Source organism: Astyanax mexicanus, chromosome 19 (assembly GCF_023375975.1).
Source record: "Astyanax mexicanus isolate ESR-SI-001 chromosome 19, AstMex3_surface, whole genome shotgun sequence".
Classification (NCBI taxonomy): domain Eukaryota; kingdom Metazoa; phylum Chordata; class Actinopteri; order Characiformes; family Acestrorhamphidae; genus Astyanax; species Astyanax mexicanus.
In genome coordinates, this window is record NC_064426.1 from 39,905,996 (window position 1) to 39,925,696 (window position 19,701).

At 39.5% G+C, this 19,701-nt stretch overlaps 2 protein-coding genes across 2 annotated transcripts in view; both read left to right on the forward strand.

Annotated features, from left to right (window-relative positions):
• xylt2 (xylosyltransferase II) overlaps positions 1-13,638 on the forward strand; it is a 43,293-nt gene extending 29,655 nt beyond the window's left edge. The window contains exons 8-11 of the mRNA XM_022664989.2: positions 316-572; positions 3,843-4,038; positions 5,448-5,781; positions 7,450-13,638. Coding sequence (XP_022520710.2) covers positions 316-572; positions 3,843-4,038; positions 5,448-5,781; positions 7,450-7,772 — 1,110 coding nt within the window. The 3' untranslated portion in view covers positions 7,773-13,638. The remainder of the gene's footprint in view (positions 1-315; positions 573-3,842; positions 4,039-5,447; positions 5,782-7,449) is intronic.
• Positions 13,639-17,245: 3,607 nt separating this feature from the next.
• Positions 17,246-19,701, forward strand: part of LOC103025928 (ras-related protein Rab-37) — a 62,427-nt gene continuing 59,971 nt past the window's right edge. Inside the window, exon 1 of the mRNA XM_022664960.2 lies at positions 17,246-17,474. Coding sequence (XP_022520681.1) covers positions 17,316-17,474 — 159 coding nt within the window. The 5' untranslated portion in view covers positions 17,246-17,315. The remainder of the gene's footprint in view (positions 17,475-19,701) is intronic.

The window sequence follows — 19,701 nt, forward strand, 5'->3', positions numbered from 1 at the left end:
GTTAGGACATTTTTTATGTTTCCAATTCCAGGAAAATTTTAGGGCAGTTTTAGAGTACCCAATTTCCGGTTCATTTTAAAGTTAACAATTCCAGTACCCAAATCCAGTCTCTTTTTGGGAAAATTAAAGGATTTTAAGTGTGACTTACAGTCCAAAAAATACAGTAGCCCATTTCACATTTCTTCTTTTATTTTATTATCTTTGTGAAAAAACGTGACTTTTTTCCCGTTTTCTGGACAGTTTTAAATGTTTATTAAGCTACTGCAGTTCTGCAGTGTATTGAGTGTATGCACTGTTCTCTTTACGCCTCAACAGCAGCTGACCAGACCCACGTTCTTCGCCCGCAAGTTCGAGTCCACCGTAAACCAGGAAGCCATAGACATCCTGGACACCCACCTGTACGGGCACTACCCGCCGGGCACGCTGGCGCTGAAGGCTTACTGGGAGAGTCTGTTTGAGCGGGAGGACGGTGTGGGCACTCTCAGTGACGTGGCTCTGACTGCGTACTCCTCCTTCTTCAGACTGGGTCTGCGCAGCCAGGAGTCCGCCCACGCCAGCAGTGAGGCCTGCAGGTGAGCCTCTTAACCACTGTGCAGCACCTGAGGAGCCGTCTGATACCTGATGTCTTCTGCTTTAAAGAGCCACTCAACCCTTATCTATTCGCCATGTTAAATCACCACGGTAACACATTAACTTGAGATAAAACTAGCTCATTTTATAAGTGTACTTTTTCTTTTAGAGGTCTGTTCCAACCAGTTAAACAATTCAAACCCTTTTTAATAAATAAATATGTTCCATATAGCCAGTTCTGACCTAAATTCTAGAACCAAATTTTATCCAAATTCCCAAAATAATAATAAACACATGAACTGCTCAATTCATTTATCAAATTAGATTTCTAATTCGGCATCTATATTCAGAAATGGGTCAGAGACAGCACGAGAGAGGGAGAGACAGCACGAGAGAGGGAGAGACAGCACGAGAGAGGGAGAGACAGCACGAGAGAGGGAGAGACAGCACGAGAGAGGGAGAGACAGCACGAGAGAGGGAGAGACAGCACGAGAGAGGGAGAGACAGCACGAGAGAGGGAGAGACAGCACGAGAGAGGGAGAGACAGCACGAGAGAGGGAGAGACAGCACGAGAGAGGGAGAGACAGCACGAGAGAGGGAGAGACAGCACGAGAGACTGCGTGAGAGAGCGGGAAACAGAGCAAGTGAGCAAGAGGGGGAGAGACAGCGCGGAAGAGGGAGAGGCATCGCGGAAGAGGGAGAGGCATCGCGGAAGAGGGAGAGGCATCGCGGAAGAGGGAGAGGCATCGCGGAAGAGGGAGAGACAGCGCGGAAGAGGGAGAGACAGAGCGGAGGAGGGAGAGACAGAGCGAGAGCACGTGAGACGGTGCAAGAGAGACAGCACGAGTAAGCGAGAGACAGAGCGTGTAAGCGAGAGCGGAAGAGACAGCGTGAGCACGAATTGAGGAAAGACAGCATGAGGGAGAGAGACTGCTCGATACAGAGCGTATGAGCGAGAGCGCGCGGGACAGCGCGAGAGAGCAAGAGAGACAGAGCAAGTGAGCGAGAGACAGTGTGAGAAACTGCGAGTGAGCCTGAGATGGCGCATGTGAGCAAGAGAACGAGAGAGTCCGCGTGAGAGACTGCGCGAGTAAGCGAGATGACAGAGCATGTGTGCGAGAGGCGGAGCATTTGTGAGAGAGGCGGAGCATTTGTGAGAGAGGCGGAGCATTTGTGAGAGAGGCGGAGCATTTGTGAGAGAGGCGGAGCATGTGAGTGAGAGACAGCGAGAGTGAGTTACTGAAAGATAACGAGAGAGTTTGTGTGCATCATGGCACCTCACTGTGAGCGTTCTCCGCTTTTATCAGAAATAGGCAACGTTTTTTTCAGTCTATATCTTTTTGTTAGCCCTACTGCTAAGAAGATTATACCCAGCCCCAAAAAACACTACTGTGCTCTGGATAAATGCGAGTGGTAATGTAAAACTGAGCACAGTGCAGGGGGTCACAGTTTTTAAATCAGTCCCTTCACCCAGGCCCGGTCACATCACCTGAATTAAACCTAACGCTGATTTACAACCAGCTACCAGACTGAGTCTTCGTTTCTACATTTCTTTAGTAACTTCTTTCAGTCTTTACTGCACGTCTCTCTGCTCTCGTTTGTTTTATGTGAGTGAGAATCTTCTAGAACTGTGTGCGTGTGGGTGTTTGTTGGTTTTTCAAGTTTCTCAGTGAATCACTGTCCTTATGGTCTTTTTCTGCCTTAAGTCTGAGAGTAGTTTGTGTGAATCGCTAATGAAAAGCTGCATAATGTGAATTTCACACCCAGTGTTGTCAGGGTTGAGTCAGTTGTGGTCGTGTGTGACTCACGGAGCGCGTGACGTATTCAACATTTGTTGATGGGTTTTGTTTAATGCCACGCTTCAGGCATCCAGCAGCAGCATGATGTTCTCTTTTCCACTTTGTGCTGGGAAAAGAATGGGTGTAACTACAGTGTACAGTTACATATTCAGTTGAACATGTCATTGATTAAAATGCATTGGGATGCAAATACATTTTTGCTAGTATAGAAACTCAGATTTGCTTGCCACCTGGAAAACTTGGACAATATGGTAATATATAGACTGGTTTTCCAGTTAAGGAAAGTTGTAAAATGTTAATATTCTAAATTCTAAAAGTATACTACATTTTTTCGCATTTTGAGGTGCACTGTATTATAAGACGCACTATCAATAAACCTCTATTTTCTGGTCTATCTTCATACATAAGATGCATTATGTAACACTAGAAAGGAACAGGGGTGTCACCATGTTTTACTTCCAATTCAGCAGGTCTCACCACTGGGTGGTGGTTGGGTGGTAACTTAAGTTAAGTAAAGCTAAGCTAAGTAAACAAAACTGTATTCTTAAAATAAAACCACACATTTTCTTTTTAAGTCAAGAAGAAAAAGTGTTGGATGTTAATCTTCTCAGATTTTTATCCTTAAAACATTATTTACATTAAGCTTAGATTTCCACTAAGGCTGGGTGCAGCAGCATATGCATTAGTGGCTATTAGATATTAGCATGGATAGCATCTAATGCTAACACTGCTTAAGAAACTAAACTGAAACTCTGTACTTTAGTGGAGTGGATTTACTGCTCCTTAATACCTGACTGGTAGAATTCATACATAAGCAGCACCAGATTATAAGGTGCTCTGACGATTTGTGGGAAAATTAAATGATTTAAAATGCGCCTTATAGTCTGAAAAATACGGTAATGTTCAGCCATTAAACCACTGAGATTGTATATCGATATATCCAACAGCATGATCACACATCACATTTTTTTATCCATATCATACACCTACCAAAACATTATTTTAGTTTTGCAGTGCTGAATTGTTTCATAAAAACATAATAATATGTAAAAAACTATAATTATAACTTAGACAAAGGCAGAAAGATTGAATTAATTTTTACTGGATTTATGGAAACTGACAATTTGCAACATTTATCAGAGTGTGATTATCTAGTAATGACTCCTGCAGATCTGAATATAACAGCCTAACTAATGGGAGAGAGCCAGAAGGTAGCATAGACACGGAGGCTCCCTAAAACACTTTAATCCAGCCATTCCATTGTCCACAAACCTGAGAGACCATGTGCATTGGGTTTTTGTGGATTATAAAACACCAGAATCTCAGTTTAGCACATTTTTCTTTGTCTATGAACCCCTGAATCTGCAGCTTTTATATAAGAGAAAACCGTAATCTCAAAAAACTAAATTTATGAAGTACATTTTTTCATATTAGACTTAGATTGTGCTTTAAATGTGTTTTCTTCTCCCACAGGTTCGAGGCCGTGGGCTACCCCGTGTCGGTGCATGTGTATTTCTATGACGAGCGTTTCCAAGGTTACCTGATAAGACAGGAAGTGCAGAGCGTGGTGTCTGGAGGCAGAGAGATGCTGGAGGTGTGGGCCGTTCCCCAAGCAACTCTACAGCTGGAGAGCAACCTGCACGAGTTCGAGAGGCTGAAGAACCTGGAGGTAAAGAATCAACAAATCAATTCCCACAATTATCTGAACTTTCTACCTCTTACATTTCAATAAAAACAGTCTCGTTACTCCAATTTCATTTCAGCTCGTTTTTATTCCGGCTTTTCATCGTTCAATAAAACCCCTATCCAGATAAATCTCTCCATCCAGATAGAGTGAATCTGATTGTGATTGGATGTAGAGAAGTACAAACAGTTACCATTCCCACTCCCTATTGGTTTATACTGTGATCCATCACACCTGCACACGCCCCCCCCCCCCCCCACACACACACACACTCACACACTCACACACTCCAGCAAGAACATAGCAGACGTATGTAGTCTAGTATAAAGATGATCCGTGCAGAGACTCAAGAGACAAACTCCAGATAAACTCCAGTCCAACTAAACTTCTATAATATATTTACATTCTTCTGTATGTAAAATAAATTCATTTTTAATAAAAGCATATAAGCATATATGCAGCTGAAATACTAGAGAGGAGCCTAGTGCAAAATCCAAAATCATATTATCAACATTAACATTTTAATATTTTAACATTATAGTCATTATGGCTTTTAGAAAAATGTGTTTTGGGGAGGGGAGGGGTGCACTATAGGACTTTTTAAGCTTTTGTTCTTAATGGCTTTATTTTTACTTTTTACATTACTTTTACTTTTATACTTTTTAACTATACATTTTGAAACCAGTACTTTTACTCCTACTTTTACTTAAAGGAGAACTCTGGTGTAAAATGGACTTTTGTTGTAGTAAAACATGATAAAAAGTTCTTACCTTTGATGAATACCCCCTTCACACTGGGAGATACGGGCGTAATTTACCCTGATAAATCACTTTTTCCACTGTTATCCAGCTCAAAGTAGCTCTTCCACACCTTTTTTGCTAGAATCTGGAGAGCCCTGACATTTAAAACGAGGCATTAATTACTTAAAAAGTGCACAAGAAGCTTATTAAAAACACTGTTTACATCCTGTAACGCTAGCTTCAGCTCCGAGCACCGCCATCACTGTACTGATAATAACATTGACATATATACATAGATTCTTGTTCACTTTTTAAGTTATTAATGCCTCGTTTTAAATGTCAGGACCCTCCAGATTCTAGCAAGGAGGTGTGGAGCTACTTCGAGCTGGATAACGGTGGAAAAAGTGATTTATCAGGGTAAATTACGCCCCGTGTCGCCAAGTCTGAAGGGTGTTTGGACAAACTGTTAAAATTCTGGATGTCTGAATGCTGTGGGAGAATGGAGGTGTGCTGTTCATCAAAGATAAGAACTTTTTACACCAGAGTTCTCCTTTAAAGAGTCAAAACTTGAGTTGATACTTCTTTAACTTGTACAGAAGTATTTTAAACACTAGTATCTATACTGCTATATCTATACTTGCCCTCCTCATCCAGGTTGGAACAGAGTGGGACCCCAAGGAGAGAATCTTCAGGAACTTTGGAGGGGTGATGGGTCCTCTGGATGAACCTGTGGCGGTGCAGAAATGGGCTCGGGGTCCAAATCTCACAGCTACCATCGTGTGGATCGACCCGGCGCAGGTGGTGGCGGCTTCGTATGATATCAGCGTGGACGTGGAGGCCGAGTTCACTCAGTATAAGCCTCCTCTGCAGCATCCGCTCCGGCCCGGCGTGTGGACGGTCCGAGTGCTGAGGCTGTGGGAGCGGGTGGCGGAGTCGCGCTTCCTGGTGATGCCTCTGGCTTTTAAAGGAAGAGAACCTCTTCGCAAAGGTGAGAGAACCAATCAGATCTCTTCTTCTTCTTCTTATTCTTCTTATTCTTATTCTTCTTATTAGCACTTCATATTTCATGATTTTTTATAATTAAACAAGGAGAATCAGGTAAACTAAAGAATAAATATATGCATCAGTGTTCGTTTACTGGTCAATTTGACCACGTGGTGTTTAAGACATAAGTATTAGAGATATTTTATATTTTTTGTCTTGATTACTATACAGGTCACTATGATGTATGCAATTGTATAATCTTTAAAAAAAGAAAAAAAGATCTTAATTTTTTCACTGTTTAGTGTTTTAAAATTCTGGTGTAAAATTAAGCACAATAATGAAGGGTGTTCATGAATCTGAACAGGAGGGTTAAGAGTACATTAAAAATAAAAAGTGTTTAGTACCCATCTGGATTGACCATGTGATAACCTTTTTATTATTTTACTCAGACATGCTGTTGTAGAGGTATAGTTTTGATGTAAAGGTTTCAGACTGGTGTTATTTGGTAAATATTAATGCCTACTTGTTTTGCTTTTCTATCCTGCTCATCCTATTTCCTTCAAAATGAGAATTATTGCAGATATTTGATACTGGAATTTGATACAAGGATGCACATGCTTAACCACAAATCAGAAAAGCTTGGGGGAAAAAGTGGAAAATGTCATTTTAAAAAGCTTTTCTTGCATTTATTTGGACTTTTATTTGATTGCAGACAGTAAACCCGAGATGTATCATGTTTTATTTGCTCAACTTCATTTCATTTGTTGGGATGTTGAAGCATTTACCACTTTATAATATTGTCATTCCTTTTCACAACACTTAATTACGATATTTAGACTCTGCAGGAATACTTCATACATTACTTGTTATCCTTAAACACCCCTAAAGATGTTTTTCTGGCGGGCCAGGCCAGTACCCAAACTCTTTTCTTCCACAACCATGCCTTTTGTAATATATGCAGCATGTGGTTTTACATTGTCTTTTTACAAAAAAATATAGGCTGAGATTAAAACACCAAGAGTGTGCAGATCTGTCCTCTAGGATAAAAGTGTTTCTTGGAAGAATATAAGATATAAAACATGTATTCTGGTTTGTTCAAAAAAATAATTCCACGTGTTACTCTATAGCTTTAAAGCTCCACTAGGTGGTATTGAGATTTTGTGCTCGTGGGCTCCCCCTACAGTTGTAGAGTGTAATAAATGTTTCAGGCGGATTAGTTTCTCTTTCTCGTTTTCTGGCTTTCACAGACATATTCGGTCTCTTTCCAGCTTCTGCCAGAGTGTCTGTATGTTAGTTTGTAAAGAATGAACCAGTAGTTCTTGTAGAACTGTTAGAACTAAAGGTCGGAAAGCAGGTCGCAGTTCTCGCAAGAGTTGGTTGCGGCTGCCTCAGAAAACTTAGAGTACAACATACATAGCCATAGACAGCCATAGGCGGAGTCTACCTAGAGAATGGATACATACATTAGTGAAAAGAAATAAAGAGAATATATATGCTGAAAATATACTTCACAAACTTTTGACATGACTTTTGTAATAAGCTTAACAAGACAAAACGTTATATTTCTCGTGTTCAAAAAGAAATCGGCAATCAAATACAAGTCAAATACCTGTTACAAACCCAACTAATACTAACTAATATATTTTTGTTCTTTAAATTCTCATGTTTTCAGAAGAACACAGCTGGCTGCACGCAGGTCCTCCTGGTAACCTGTACATGGAGCAGGGCTTCCAGCAGCTGGCCCACGTGCTGAAGCTGCCCCCCATGGAACCTGCACTGCAGGAGGCCCAGAAGAAAGCCTCTCTGCTGGGTAAAGATCTGGAGGTCTGGGTGGACAGTTTGGTTGGAGGCTTCTGGGTGACGGGAGATATCTGCTCCAGCCAGCTCTCGCTGTGTCCCACCGTGGCACTGTGTGCAAAGACCACGTGGAGCTCCCTGTCTCCAGACCCCAAATCAGAACTGGGGCCGGTCAAAAGCAACGGGCGAATCAGGTAGCCCCATCAGGAGAGAAGTGGAGAGGGGAACACTAAAGAACTGCACAGTGAGTGAAGTACACAGTCGAGTGGGCGGGGCCTGTGATGAGTGATGTTTACGGGGTACAATGGATGACCGTTCCATTGCGAATGGAGTCCCTCAGGGGTGTATTCGAGGCCCCTTAACCTTCCGTTTTTTTCTGTTTTGAGGGATTTGTACAACGTCAGGGAGAATCTAGGAGAGCGCAGATTTGTTGATGATGTTCGCACATGAGGACAACCTGACTTTTTTGAGATTTGCGACTTTTTTGTCTACGTGTCTCTTTGTTCAGATGTCACACACAAAAAAAAGTTACGCTAAACGTTACAGTCTTGATTTAAGGTTCGTCCACGTACGTACAGTTTTGGTCCAAGAGGGTTTGATAATGGGAGATCTCTTCACCTCAACGGTTTCTCAACTCTTCTTCTTTTTTTATTTACAGGACGATCAAAAGAATGAAAGTAAATGAAAGTGCACATTTTTCTTCTTTATCTGTATCTGTAAAAGGCGTGGCCGAAACCTTTTGAAACCATTTGACGCTCTACTACCTGTTGAAGGCTAAAGTGGGCGGAGTCCTCCGGCCTGTATTTCTATGCTTATTTTGAAGCATTAATATCGGAACTTCACGAGCAGATGGATGAAGTGCACTTTACTGTAAGACAAAGGTCTTCTCTGTACCGTTCGGCGTTGGAGTTCAAAGTCACGAAGACGATGAAGTCACTGTCGAGGGCGGAGTCAGCTGACTCCGCTGCCTCCGCCCGTTATCATATTTCGAATGCTGCTGCTCACGGAGGCGCGTCTACCATCGCATGGATTCATTGTGTACAGTTCAAGCAGTTCAAGCGACTAAATGGACAGCGCCACTAATGACATCCGTCCATTAGAAGACCAGATTAAGACTGGTGTGATCAGTTTTGCATTGCTGTGGATGATTTTCACTTTGTTTTTTTTTATTTTTATTTTTTCTTAAATGTCCATTACTGCAGAAAAGTACATCAGAGAGTTGTGAGGCACAGGCTGAATGCCCCTCTTAATATACAGCTCTGGAAAAAATAAGAAACCACTTCAGTTTCTGAATCAGTTTCTCTGATTTTGCTATTTATAGATTTATGTTAAAGAAAAAATAACAACCGTTGTTTTATTCTATAAACTACAGACAACATTTCTCCCAAATTACAAATACAAATATTGTCATTTAGAGCATTTATTTGCAGAAAATGAGAAATGTCTGAAATAACCAAAAAGATAATGCAGTAATGCAAAGAAAAAAAGTTCATATTCATAAAGTTTTAAGAGTTCAGAAATCAATATTTGGTGGAATAACCCTTTTTTTATCACCATTTTCTTCATGCATCTTGGCATCATGCTCTCCTCCACCAGTCTTACACACTGCTTTTGGATAACTTTATGCTGCTTTACTCCTGGTGCTGCAAAATTCCAGAGGTTTTCAATTTGGTAAAATCTAAGAATCTTATCATTTTAAAGTGATCTCCTATTTTTATTTCCAGAGCTGTATATAAAGCAAACAATTCTTGGTTCCCACTAATTCTTGTTCTTGTTTTTTGATCAGTTGAGTTAAGCTACCCTTGCTCTGCCCACAAATGTCGTTTTAGGTATGGTTGTTTGAGTTGGACACGCTTTTAGAACTGTTCAAACTGTTCAGAAGAAGAAGTTAAAATTTTATGTTTTAAATGTAAAAGTGACAAAAGAGATGACCAAGACCGAGTACAGATACTACAGAGTTCAGCGTTTCTAACTAACTACACTACATTACACTAAACTTCTCGTAGTCTTCTCCCAGACCGAGCGTCTCAGACTGCCTTCATTGAACTAACAACTCATAAAAGCATAAAACCTCGATCTACAGTGTCACACTCTACAAAGACATCTAGATCAAGACTTTAGTGCTGTTCAGTACTAGTTGTACACATTAGCAAGCAGTTGTGTAAAGCTTGTCCACCCTTGACAACGGTTGCTATGATTGAATCCTTTTGTGGGCGGAGCTTTGGTAGCTCCTGTGGTTGTAGGTGATGCACATGCCACTTGGTTCTCGCCCAGTTTACTGCTGGATCGTAATAAATGCTGTTTGCTCTGTTACAGTCTTGTTGGGTAGTTTTGCACGTTGTCCAAACAGCAAGCAATGCACTCGTTCTAATCCGGTTTACAACTGATGTGCTGCTTTTGTGGATGTTTTTGGAGGTTTTGATGGTACACCATGCTGATTTTATCTCAGTCTCAGTGCAGTAGAAGCTTATTCATAAAATTGATGGATGCATTATTTTCTGGCTCTGCATAAAACACATTGTTTGTGTGAAATGGTATTTAATGTAGCTTTGTTTTTTTTGACCACTTACAATGTAATTTACCCAGATTGCATTAAAGCCTTAAGGCTAGTTTATTTCCCCGTTTATGTACAAATTAATAAGACACTCATATGTTCCTCACCTATAAGTTTTTAGAGTATGTGCACAAATACGGAAGAAATTAACTCTCTGTATCCGTAAGATTTATATATTTTTTTCAAATACTTCTACAAATACAGACAGTAAAAGTAATGCTCCGTTTATATATGTAAGCTTTAGAGGACACTGACAAATATGGACGAAATCAACTCTCTGTGTCTGTAAGCTTTCAGAAAACCGTATTTGTACGATTTCAGAGGATGTGCACAAATACGGATAAAAAGAACACATCCGTATCCATAATCTTTTATAATACTTCCACAAATACAGACTAAATTAATGCTTTTTATTCATTATGTTACAGAAAATGTGCACAAATACGGATAAAGCAAACACTCTGTATTCATAAGCTTTTGCAAACTTCCACAAATACGAACAAAATAAATTCTCTATATATTAAAGCTTTTAAGTATTGGCAAATGCAGATAAAAGCTATGAAGCTGGAAGCTTTTGGAGAACATAAAACAAATACGGAAAAATGAACAGCCTGTATCCATGAGTTATCAGACTTTGTGTACAAACACGGAAGAAACGTACTGTCCATATCCTTAAACTTTCAAAGAACATATAAAAATACAGATAAAAAAGTGGTCTGTATCTGTAAGCTTTCAGACAACTTTCACAAATTTGGACAAAATTAATGCTCTCTGTTTGTAAGCGTTTAGATAATGTGCACAAATATGAACAAAATGAATTCTCTGTATCCATGATTTTTCAGACAGTTTTTTTTGTCCATGGTTTGTGCACAGACACTCCGTATTTGTATTATTTAAGAACATGCACAAATATGGATGAAAAGAACGTTCTGTATCTGTGAGCTTTCAGAGAATACATACACACAAATACGGAAAAATACGGAGAAAACGCGCAAATACAGATAAAAAGAACAGTCCGTATCCGTAAACTTTCGGAGGATATAAACAAATATGGATGAAATTAATGCTCTGTATCTATCATTTTTTGTTCACAAACGCCAAAAAAACTGTCTGTATCCGTAAACTTTCAGAGAAAATGCACAAATACAGATAAAAAAAAAAGAACGCTCTGTATCTGTAAGCTTTCAGACAACTTTTACAAATCTGGACAAAATGATTGTTTTGTGTTTGTAAGCGTTTTGAGAATGTGCAAAAATACGGACAAAATGAATGCTCTGTATCCATGAGGGGTTTTTTTTAGACTTTGTGCACAAACACAAAAGAAACTCTCCATATCCGTAAACTTTCAGAGAAAATGCGCAAATAGAGATAAAAAGAACAGTCCGTATCTAAACTTTTGGAGAACTTGCACAAATACAGATAAAGAAAGGATACTCTGTAAACTTTCAGAGAATACACACAGATATGGACGAAATGACCAGTCTATATTATACTTTTGGAGAACATAATGAAATCCAGATTAAATCATTGCTCTTTATCCATCATTTTTCAGACTTTGTGCACAAACACAGAAAAAACTGTCTGTATCTGTGAGCTTTCAGAGAACTTTTACAAATCTGGACAAAATTATTGTTTTGTGTCTGTGAGCGTTTACAAATACGGACAGAATGAACAGTCCAGTCCGTAGCCGTACTTTTTTGAAAAAAGTGCACAAATACAGAAAAAAACATCACATAGTACGGACATAATGCTCTATCCGTATCTGTATTTAACGCTAAGCATAAATCAGCCTTAACTAATTTACTGATGAATAAATCATGTCTTATTTGTTCATGTTTACATGTACATTTTGCGAGATTGTGTTTTAAAGCTTGCTGGCTGTTTGGACAAGGTGTTTCAAAACTGATGCATATATGTTTTTTGAAATTTCCACTGTAGAAAATTTAAACCACTCTTGCAGTTCAATACAGGCTAATGATGTTTAGCCTCAGGCTGCAGTGGAGGCCTGGCACCATAACTGGGCAGTTTTGACTGGCTGATAAACTGTTTCAGAAGTGATTTTACAGGACATGAAGCAAAATTGATTGAGGTCAGCGCCATATACAGCTCTGGAAAAAATTCAAAGAGCACTTCAGATTCTGAATCAGTTTCTCTGATTTTGCTATTTATAGGTTTATGTTTGAGTAAAATGAACATTGTTGTTTTATTCTATAAACTACAGACAACATTTCTCCCAAATTACAAATAAAAATATTCTCATTTAGAGCATTTATTTACAGAAAATGAGAAACGGCGGAAATAACAAAAAAGATGCAGAGCTTTCAGACTTCAAATAATGCAAAGAAAACAAGTTCATATTCATAAAGTTTTAAGAGTTCAGAAATCAATATTTGGTGGAATAACTCTGGTGGTTTTTTAATCACATTTTTCATGCATCTTGGCATCATGTTCTCCTCCACCAGTCTTACACACTGCTTTTGGATAACTTTATGCTGCTTTACTCCTGGTGCAAAAATTCAAGCAGTTCAGTTCATCTTCCTCTTGATTATATTCCAGAGGTTTTCAATTTGGTAAAATCAAAGAAACTCATCATTTTTAGGTGCTCTCTTATTTTTTTTCCCCCAGAGCTGTTTCTTGTACGAAAAACATTGATAAATCGATTATTTAACTATACTGTATCGTGACCGGCCTAGCTACATGCATCATTAGTAAGGTACACTATTAATCACATGGTTATTTGTTATATGGTGGATTTTTTTTGTTTTTTGTTTGTTTGTTTGTTTTAGTTGTGTGTTACTTTCCCACTTTAAAATAAGGCTCATTTATAGTTGGGTTTATAAAGGAGTTTATTAATGACTACAGACTGGTTTATATAGTAGAAATAGGTTTAATAGTATAAATAAATGTGGGATCACTATTTTGCGTAAATTTTGATTTTTATGTATTTAATAATTAATAGTAATTAATAATGATAAATAGACTATTAATAAACCCTTTTATAAAAGAGCCTTATTTTAAAGTGGTACTTATTGCTACCTAACTGCAGCAACCATAAAAATCATCTGTTAATTTTCTGATTTACTAATTTAAAACTCTGCTATTGTTACGATGAATTTAAGTGACCTTTTGTCTTCATATTCTTGCTTCAGAGAAGATTTTTGTTTTGTTTTTCGAACAAAAGTGTGTGTGTGTGTGTGTGAGTGTGTGTGTGTGTGTGTGTGTGTATATGGATGGTATGAATGGGATATTTTTCTATTTATATTCCTCTAAATGAGGGAGGACATATGTTGAGCTGTTAGATGAGTGAGGATGCTGCTTCAGTCTGTCTTCTATCTGTCTCTGTCTGTCTCATCACCCTCGTCCTGCATCGTCTGTCTCTCTGTCCATCCTGAAGCGGTACCAGGGGCCCGGGGCTCCTCTGCTGAACGGCGCTGTGCAAAACTTGCGGTGAAGTTTAAAGAGCAGAGACTTTTCTGTTGGAGGCACAATAAACATGTGAATTTGATGGAACACGGTTCTGACTGGAGGCTGTTTTTTTGTCTTTTCTGTTTGTCCATCTTTCATGTAGTAACTTAAAAGTGTTAAACAAACCAAAATACTCTGAAGTATTTATGTTAACTTGTGGTTTCTGAGGCTGGAAACTCTGATTAACTGATCCTGTACAAAAGAGGGAACTCTTCTTGCTCTTCTTGCCCTTCTTGGACTTTCCTGGGGCAGTCCTGATGAGTGCCAATTCCATCATCATAATGTTTTAGACTGCACTTGAGGACACGTATTTTCAAAGTTCTTGTAATTGACTTTCGGATTGACTTAGTTGAGTAGTTCTGGCCACAAAATGGATTAGAACAGGGGTCGGCAATAGACAATAGTTTGTTTGAACCATAATGACCAATAATGGGGAACAAATAAATAAAATAAAAGGATTCTCTGGTGAGCTTTTGTTTACATTCCTCCCCTGTCTCTCTCTCTGTCGCGCTTGGCGTGACTTTAGTTTCTGCCCGTTCTAGTTTTTCAGCCCGTTCTTGGGCTCCTTATCTCCTTATAAGGGCGTTTTTTTTTTTCGGCCGTGTCCCAATTTACTAGCCTGGGCAGCAGTAGTGTATTGGACCGCGACCCTGACGACCCTGAGGTTTGATCCTGCGTGAGGAGCGGTGTTTATTTTTTTCATTTCTTCTTGAGTTTACCTGCTTTGAGATCACTTGTTCTGCAATTGGGTTCAACAACCCTCTGGGCTGGAGAGCTACTAGTCTGTATCACTCCATCCAATTACACTTTATTTTACAAAACAGAATTTCTTTTTCTTTTTTGTGGCCACATAATGGCTTGGAAAATATCTGGCTTTTGGCCAAACTTAATTGCCGACCCCTGAATTCGAACATTAATCAAATATTCACTATTCACTGTATACCTGTAACTCTACCTCTTCACTACTTTACTTTAACTGATGCTCTCAAACCTTTACATTAAGAGACAAGAAATTCAAGTAATTAACTCTTGATGAGTTCAGCACAGCTGTTAACTGAAAGCCTGAATTCCAGGTGACTCTACCTCATAAAACTGACTGAGAAAATCCAGCAGAGATGTTCAAAACGGTGTAATCTAAGCAAGAGGTGCTATACTTTGAAGAATCGAAAATATATAAAACCTATTCTGGTTCGTTTAACACTTGAGTTAGAATGGGACACAGTGTTGTAATTAATGGCACCAGTGTCCATCTTTGACGTGTCTAATATATTCATACAAAAGGTAGAAACAAGAATGGTCTGGTAGGTTTGTTTGATGGTATTTCTTTATGCAGTTTAAGAGTATTTTATAAATGATTAGTTAATGTAATTGAACCTGTAATAAAAGTACTCTTCTATATACTCTGTGTAATTACACATTCCCACCAGAGAGGTCTCCAAATCCGCAAATCTTACAGACTGTCACTTTAAATTAACCAGGGGTCCAAAAAACTTTTACGACTTTATTATATCATGGGTAAATGGTTTACAGGTGCCTCTCAAAAAATGTTGAATATAATTGAAAAGTTACTTTATTTTAGTAATTCAGTTAAAAATGTGAAACTTGTATAGTATATAGATGTATTACACACAGAGTGATCTATTTTAGGAGTTAATTTTTTTATTGTTGATGATTTTGGACTTACAGCCAATGAAAACTCAAAAATTAGTGTCTCAGAAAATTACAATATTATATATGTATAAGAACAATTGGTACTTTTGGCAGTGTGGGCAGTGTGTCAAGTCCTGCTGGAAAATAAAATCCTCATCTCTATAAAAGTTGTCAGTAGCAGAGGGAATCATGAAGTGCTGTAAGATTTTGTGGGAAAACAAAACTGCACTGACTTTAGACTTGATAATAAAACACAGTGGATCAACACCAATAGATGACATGTCTCTCCAAACCATCACTGATTGGTGGAAACTTCACACTAGACCTCGAGCAGTTTGGACTGTGTGTCTCTCCACTCTTCCTCCAGACTCTGCTCCCTTTATTTACTTTAAATGAAATGTAAAATTTACTGATGATCAGTGATGATTTGGAGAGACATGTCTGCTATCTGCAGTGTCAGTATTCAGAAACCTTGATGTGATGTTCATATAAAGATTTGCTGCTCTTTTACAGGGTTAAAAGCTTCTGTGAAAAGTGATGGATGTGTATAACCTTTCACAAATACAGATTTATGAATGGAGAAACTGATCCGAGACCAATAATCTTGTTCTAAGACGCCACAAATATGTGCACTCAGATCTTTCACACTAATATAATCAAGTCCAGCTAATTCAGATGTATAAACCGGGTTGTAGCCAGGCCACCGGGATGTTTATTGGAAATGATACAGGTCTGGATTTCTCAAATGAAATGACTGAGTTATAGAAAGTCAGTGGGAAACACGGACAACGATAATAGTGTTTATTATTATTACAGAAGTAAAAAAAGTTAGAAAAATAGTTACTCCAGTAAAATATCACCAGAGGCATCAATTAACAAAGTACAAATACTTCATTTTCTCACTTTAGTGGAAAAGTAGGTTATCTATACTTTACTGGAGTAATTATTTTTTACATTTTCACACAATGTGGGGAAATAAAAAGGCACAGCACACCATAGTCAAAAACCTCATCCCAACTGTGAAACATGGTGGAGGGAGCATTATGACATCATGGTTTGGGGCTGCTTTGCGGCCTCAGGGCCTGGATGGATTGCGGTCATCAACGGAAAAATGAATTCCCAAGTTTACCAAGACATTTTGCAGGAAAATTTAAGACCATCTGTCCGCCAACTGAAGCTCAACATGGGGTGGATGATGCAACAGGACAACGACCCGAACAGATTCAACAGAAGAAAATACTGAGCGTCCTGGAGAGTCCTGACCTCATTGAGACCCAATTGAGATGCTGTGGCATCATGACCTCAAGAGAGCGATCAATTCACACCAGATATCCAGAGAATATTATAGCTGAACTGAAACAGTTTAGTGAAGAGGAATGATCCAGAATTCCTCCTGACCGTTCTGCAGGTCTGATCTGCAGCTACAGGAAACGATTAGTTGAGGTTTTTGCTGCCAAAGGAGGATCAACCAGTTATTAAATTCAAAGATTCACATACTTTTTTCCCCTTCACTGTGAATATTAACATGTTGTGTTCAAAAAAACCATGCCAACATATAATATTTGTATTGTATTAGTTTAAACATACTGTATTTGTCTATTGTTGTGACTTAGATGAAGATCAGAACACATTTAATGAGCGATTTATGCAGAAATCCAAGTTTTTCTTGCAACAGTATACTTTTACCTTTGTGCCACAATGATCTTACTATTTTTTGATGAGTAGCATTTATTAATAATTGAGATTAATTTGCATAAATTGCATGCGATACAGGATGTTGGGATGGGAGCACTCTCCGTGGTGCTGAACCCAGTTCCCCGGTTCGGGGGCGGGGCTTAGAAGAGGAGGGGCGCTACTGGTGGTCTCCGCTTCTGAAAATTTCATAGACCCCGGCAGAAAGTTCCTCGTGCGTCCCGTCCGGCCGAGCGCGAGAGTTGGCACTGTGCCCGTAGGCGCGTGCAGGCTATATATGCCTGTGTGGAGGGTGGGTGGTTGGGAGCGCGTGCACGCGACGGTAGCGCGCGCAGGAGGAACAAAGTTGCCACGCCGCTTCCTCCCAGCCACATCAAAGGATGGAGCACGCGACCGAGCGCGAGGCAACGGACCTTGGAGAGACCATGTACCCGGACAGCGCGTACGGGTCCTCCGCGATGGACACGGATACCGACCCGGACCAGAGCCGAACCCAGTCCAGCACCACCCTCACCTATGACGAGGAGCTCGTGCATAAGGTCAGAACTGGGAGAGCTGAGGCCAGTTTGCCCAGTCATCCAGCATGAGTGTGTGTGTGTGTGTGTGTGTGAGGCTTAGTTTAGCTTAAGTTTTATAAATGTTCGTACTGCAGATTTTCATTATTTTAAAATGTTCTGCATCGTAGATTAATACTTAAGTCATCTAAACTATAAAAAAACATATATTTTATATAATTGTACATTCTTTCTCAGTCAGTTTTATGAGGTAGAATCACCTGGAATTCAGGCTTTCAGTTAACAGCTGTGCTGAACTCATCAAGAGTTAATTACTTGAATTTCTTGTCTCTTAATGTAAAGGTTTGAGAGCATCAGTTAAAGTAAAGTAGTGAAGAGGTAGAGTTACAGGTATACAGTGAATAGTGAATATTTGAGTAATGTTCTAATCCAGATTATGAGAAGCAACAAATACTCAACTAAATAAAGAAAAGTAAAAAAATGACTTTAAGAAAGTGAAAGTCAATTTCAAGAACTTTCAAAGTATCCTTAAGTTTCGTCACAAAAAGACCATCAAAAACCTTATAATGATGGAACTGGCACTCATCAGGACTGCCTCAGGAAAGGATAGAAGAGCAAGAGTTCCCTCTGTTGTACAGGATAAATTCATCAGAGTTAGCTCAGCCTCAGAAACCGCAAGTTAAATTTTGGTTTAACAGTTTTAAGTTACTACATGATTTATTATGCGTTTCTTTTCCTTCATAGTCTGGATTACAGTCTGATGTCCAAATAAATCACACTGAAATACTCTATAGTGAATATAATGTGCATTGTCTATGGTATCACTTTAAAGAAGCCATAGAGGAAAGTCAAAGTCTGTAAACACTGTTATAACAGGTCTCAGAATTAGATTTAATAATTGGATTTGTTTGTTAGAACAACCAAAACACCAGTAATAATGAAAAGTCTCACAATTAGTGAATATGAGTCTGACTAAAGTCTAATCAGCATACAGTCCAGATACTAGTCAGATGATTTGATCAGGTGTAAACGTGGTGTTTTTCGCACATTAGCTTTGGTCTAAATCAATGAGTTTGTAAACATTAAGTATTTTCTCTTGGATTGGTTAGTTTTAGGTTTGGGTTTGATTGGTGTCAGTTTACATTTGGTATAGTCTGGTTTAAATTGTGTTGGTTTGGATCCATTTAGTTTTTCGATTGGTTTGATTTAGGATTGGTTGTGTGGGTTGGGTTGGTGTGGGTTGGGTTGGCGTGGGTTGGGTTGGTTTGGGTCCCTTCAGGTTTCAATTGTTTTGGTTTGGAATTGGTTGAGTGTGGTTTGGTTTTGTGTGGGTTGGTTTGGTGTGGATCCATTTAGGTTTCGATTGGTTTGGTTTAGGATTGGTTGGGTGGCTTGGCTTTGTGTGGGTTGGGTTGGTTTGGGTCCCTTTAGTTTTCGGTTGGTTTGGTTAGGAATGTGGTTGGAAGTGGTTTGGTTTTGTGTGGATTGGGTTGGCATGTGTTGGTTTGGGTCCATTTAGGTTTCGATTGGTTTGGTTTAGGATTGGTTGAGTGGCTTGACTTTGTGTGGGTTGGGTTGGGTTGGTGAGTAAGGTGGTAAAGTAATGAATGGCAGCGTGAAGCTCCACCCTTCAGGGGTCCCGTTTTACTTCAGTCTGCCAGGTTCTACAGAGGAAGGCCTGAATGGATGGAGCTTCTCACAGCGGTTACCTGGCAGACCAAGCAGAACAGACAGGAAGCATTACTCACACCTCACAGCAGACATACACCAGGTGCCAGGTACCCTCCTGCCAGAGAGAGGACGAAAGGTGGTGCTCTGAGAAGCATGAGAAGATCACTCACGTTTTACCAGAAATACACTATTATACACTCACCCGCCACTTTATTAGATATACAGGGGTTGGACAATGAAACTGAAACACCTGTCATTTTAGTGTAGAAGGTTTCATGTCTAAATTGGAGCAGCCTGGTGGCCAATCTTCATTAATTGCTCATTGCACCAGTAAGAGCAGAGTGTGAAGGTTCAATTAGCAGGGTAAGAGCACAGTTCTGCTCTAAATATTGCAATGCACACAACATTATGGGTGACATACCAGAGTTCAAAAGAGGACAAATTGTTGGTGCACGTCTTGCTGGAGCATCTGTGACCAAGACAGCAAGTCTTTGTGATGCATCAAGAGCCACGGTATCCAGGGTAATGTCAGCGAGATACCACCAAGAAGGACCAACCACATCCAACAGGATTAACTGTG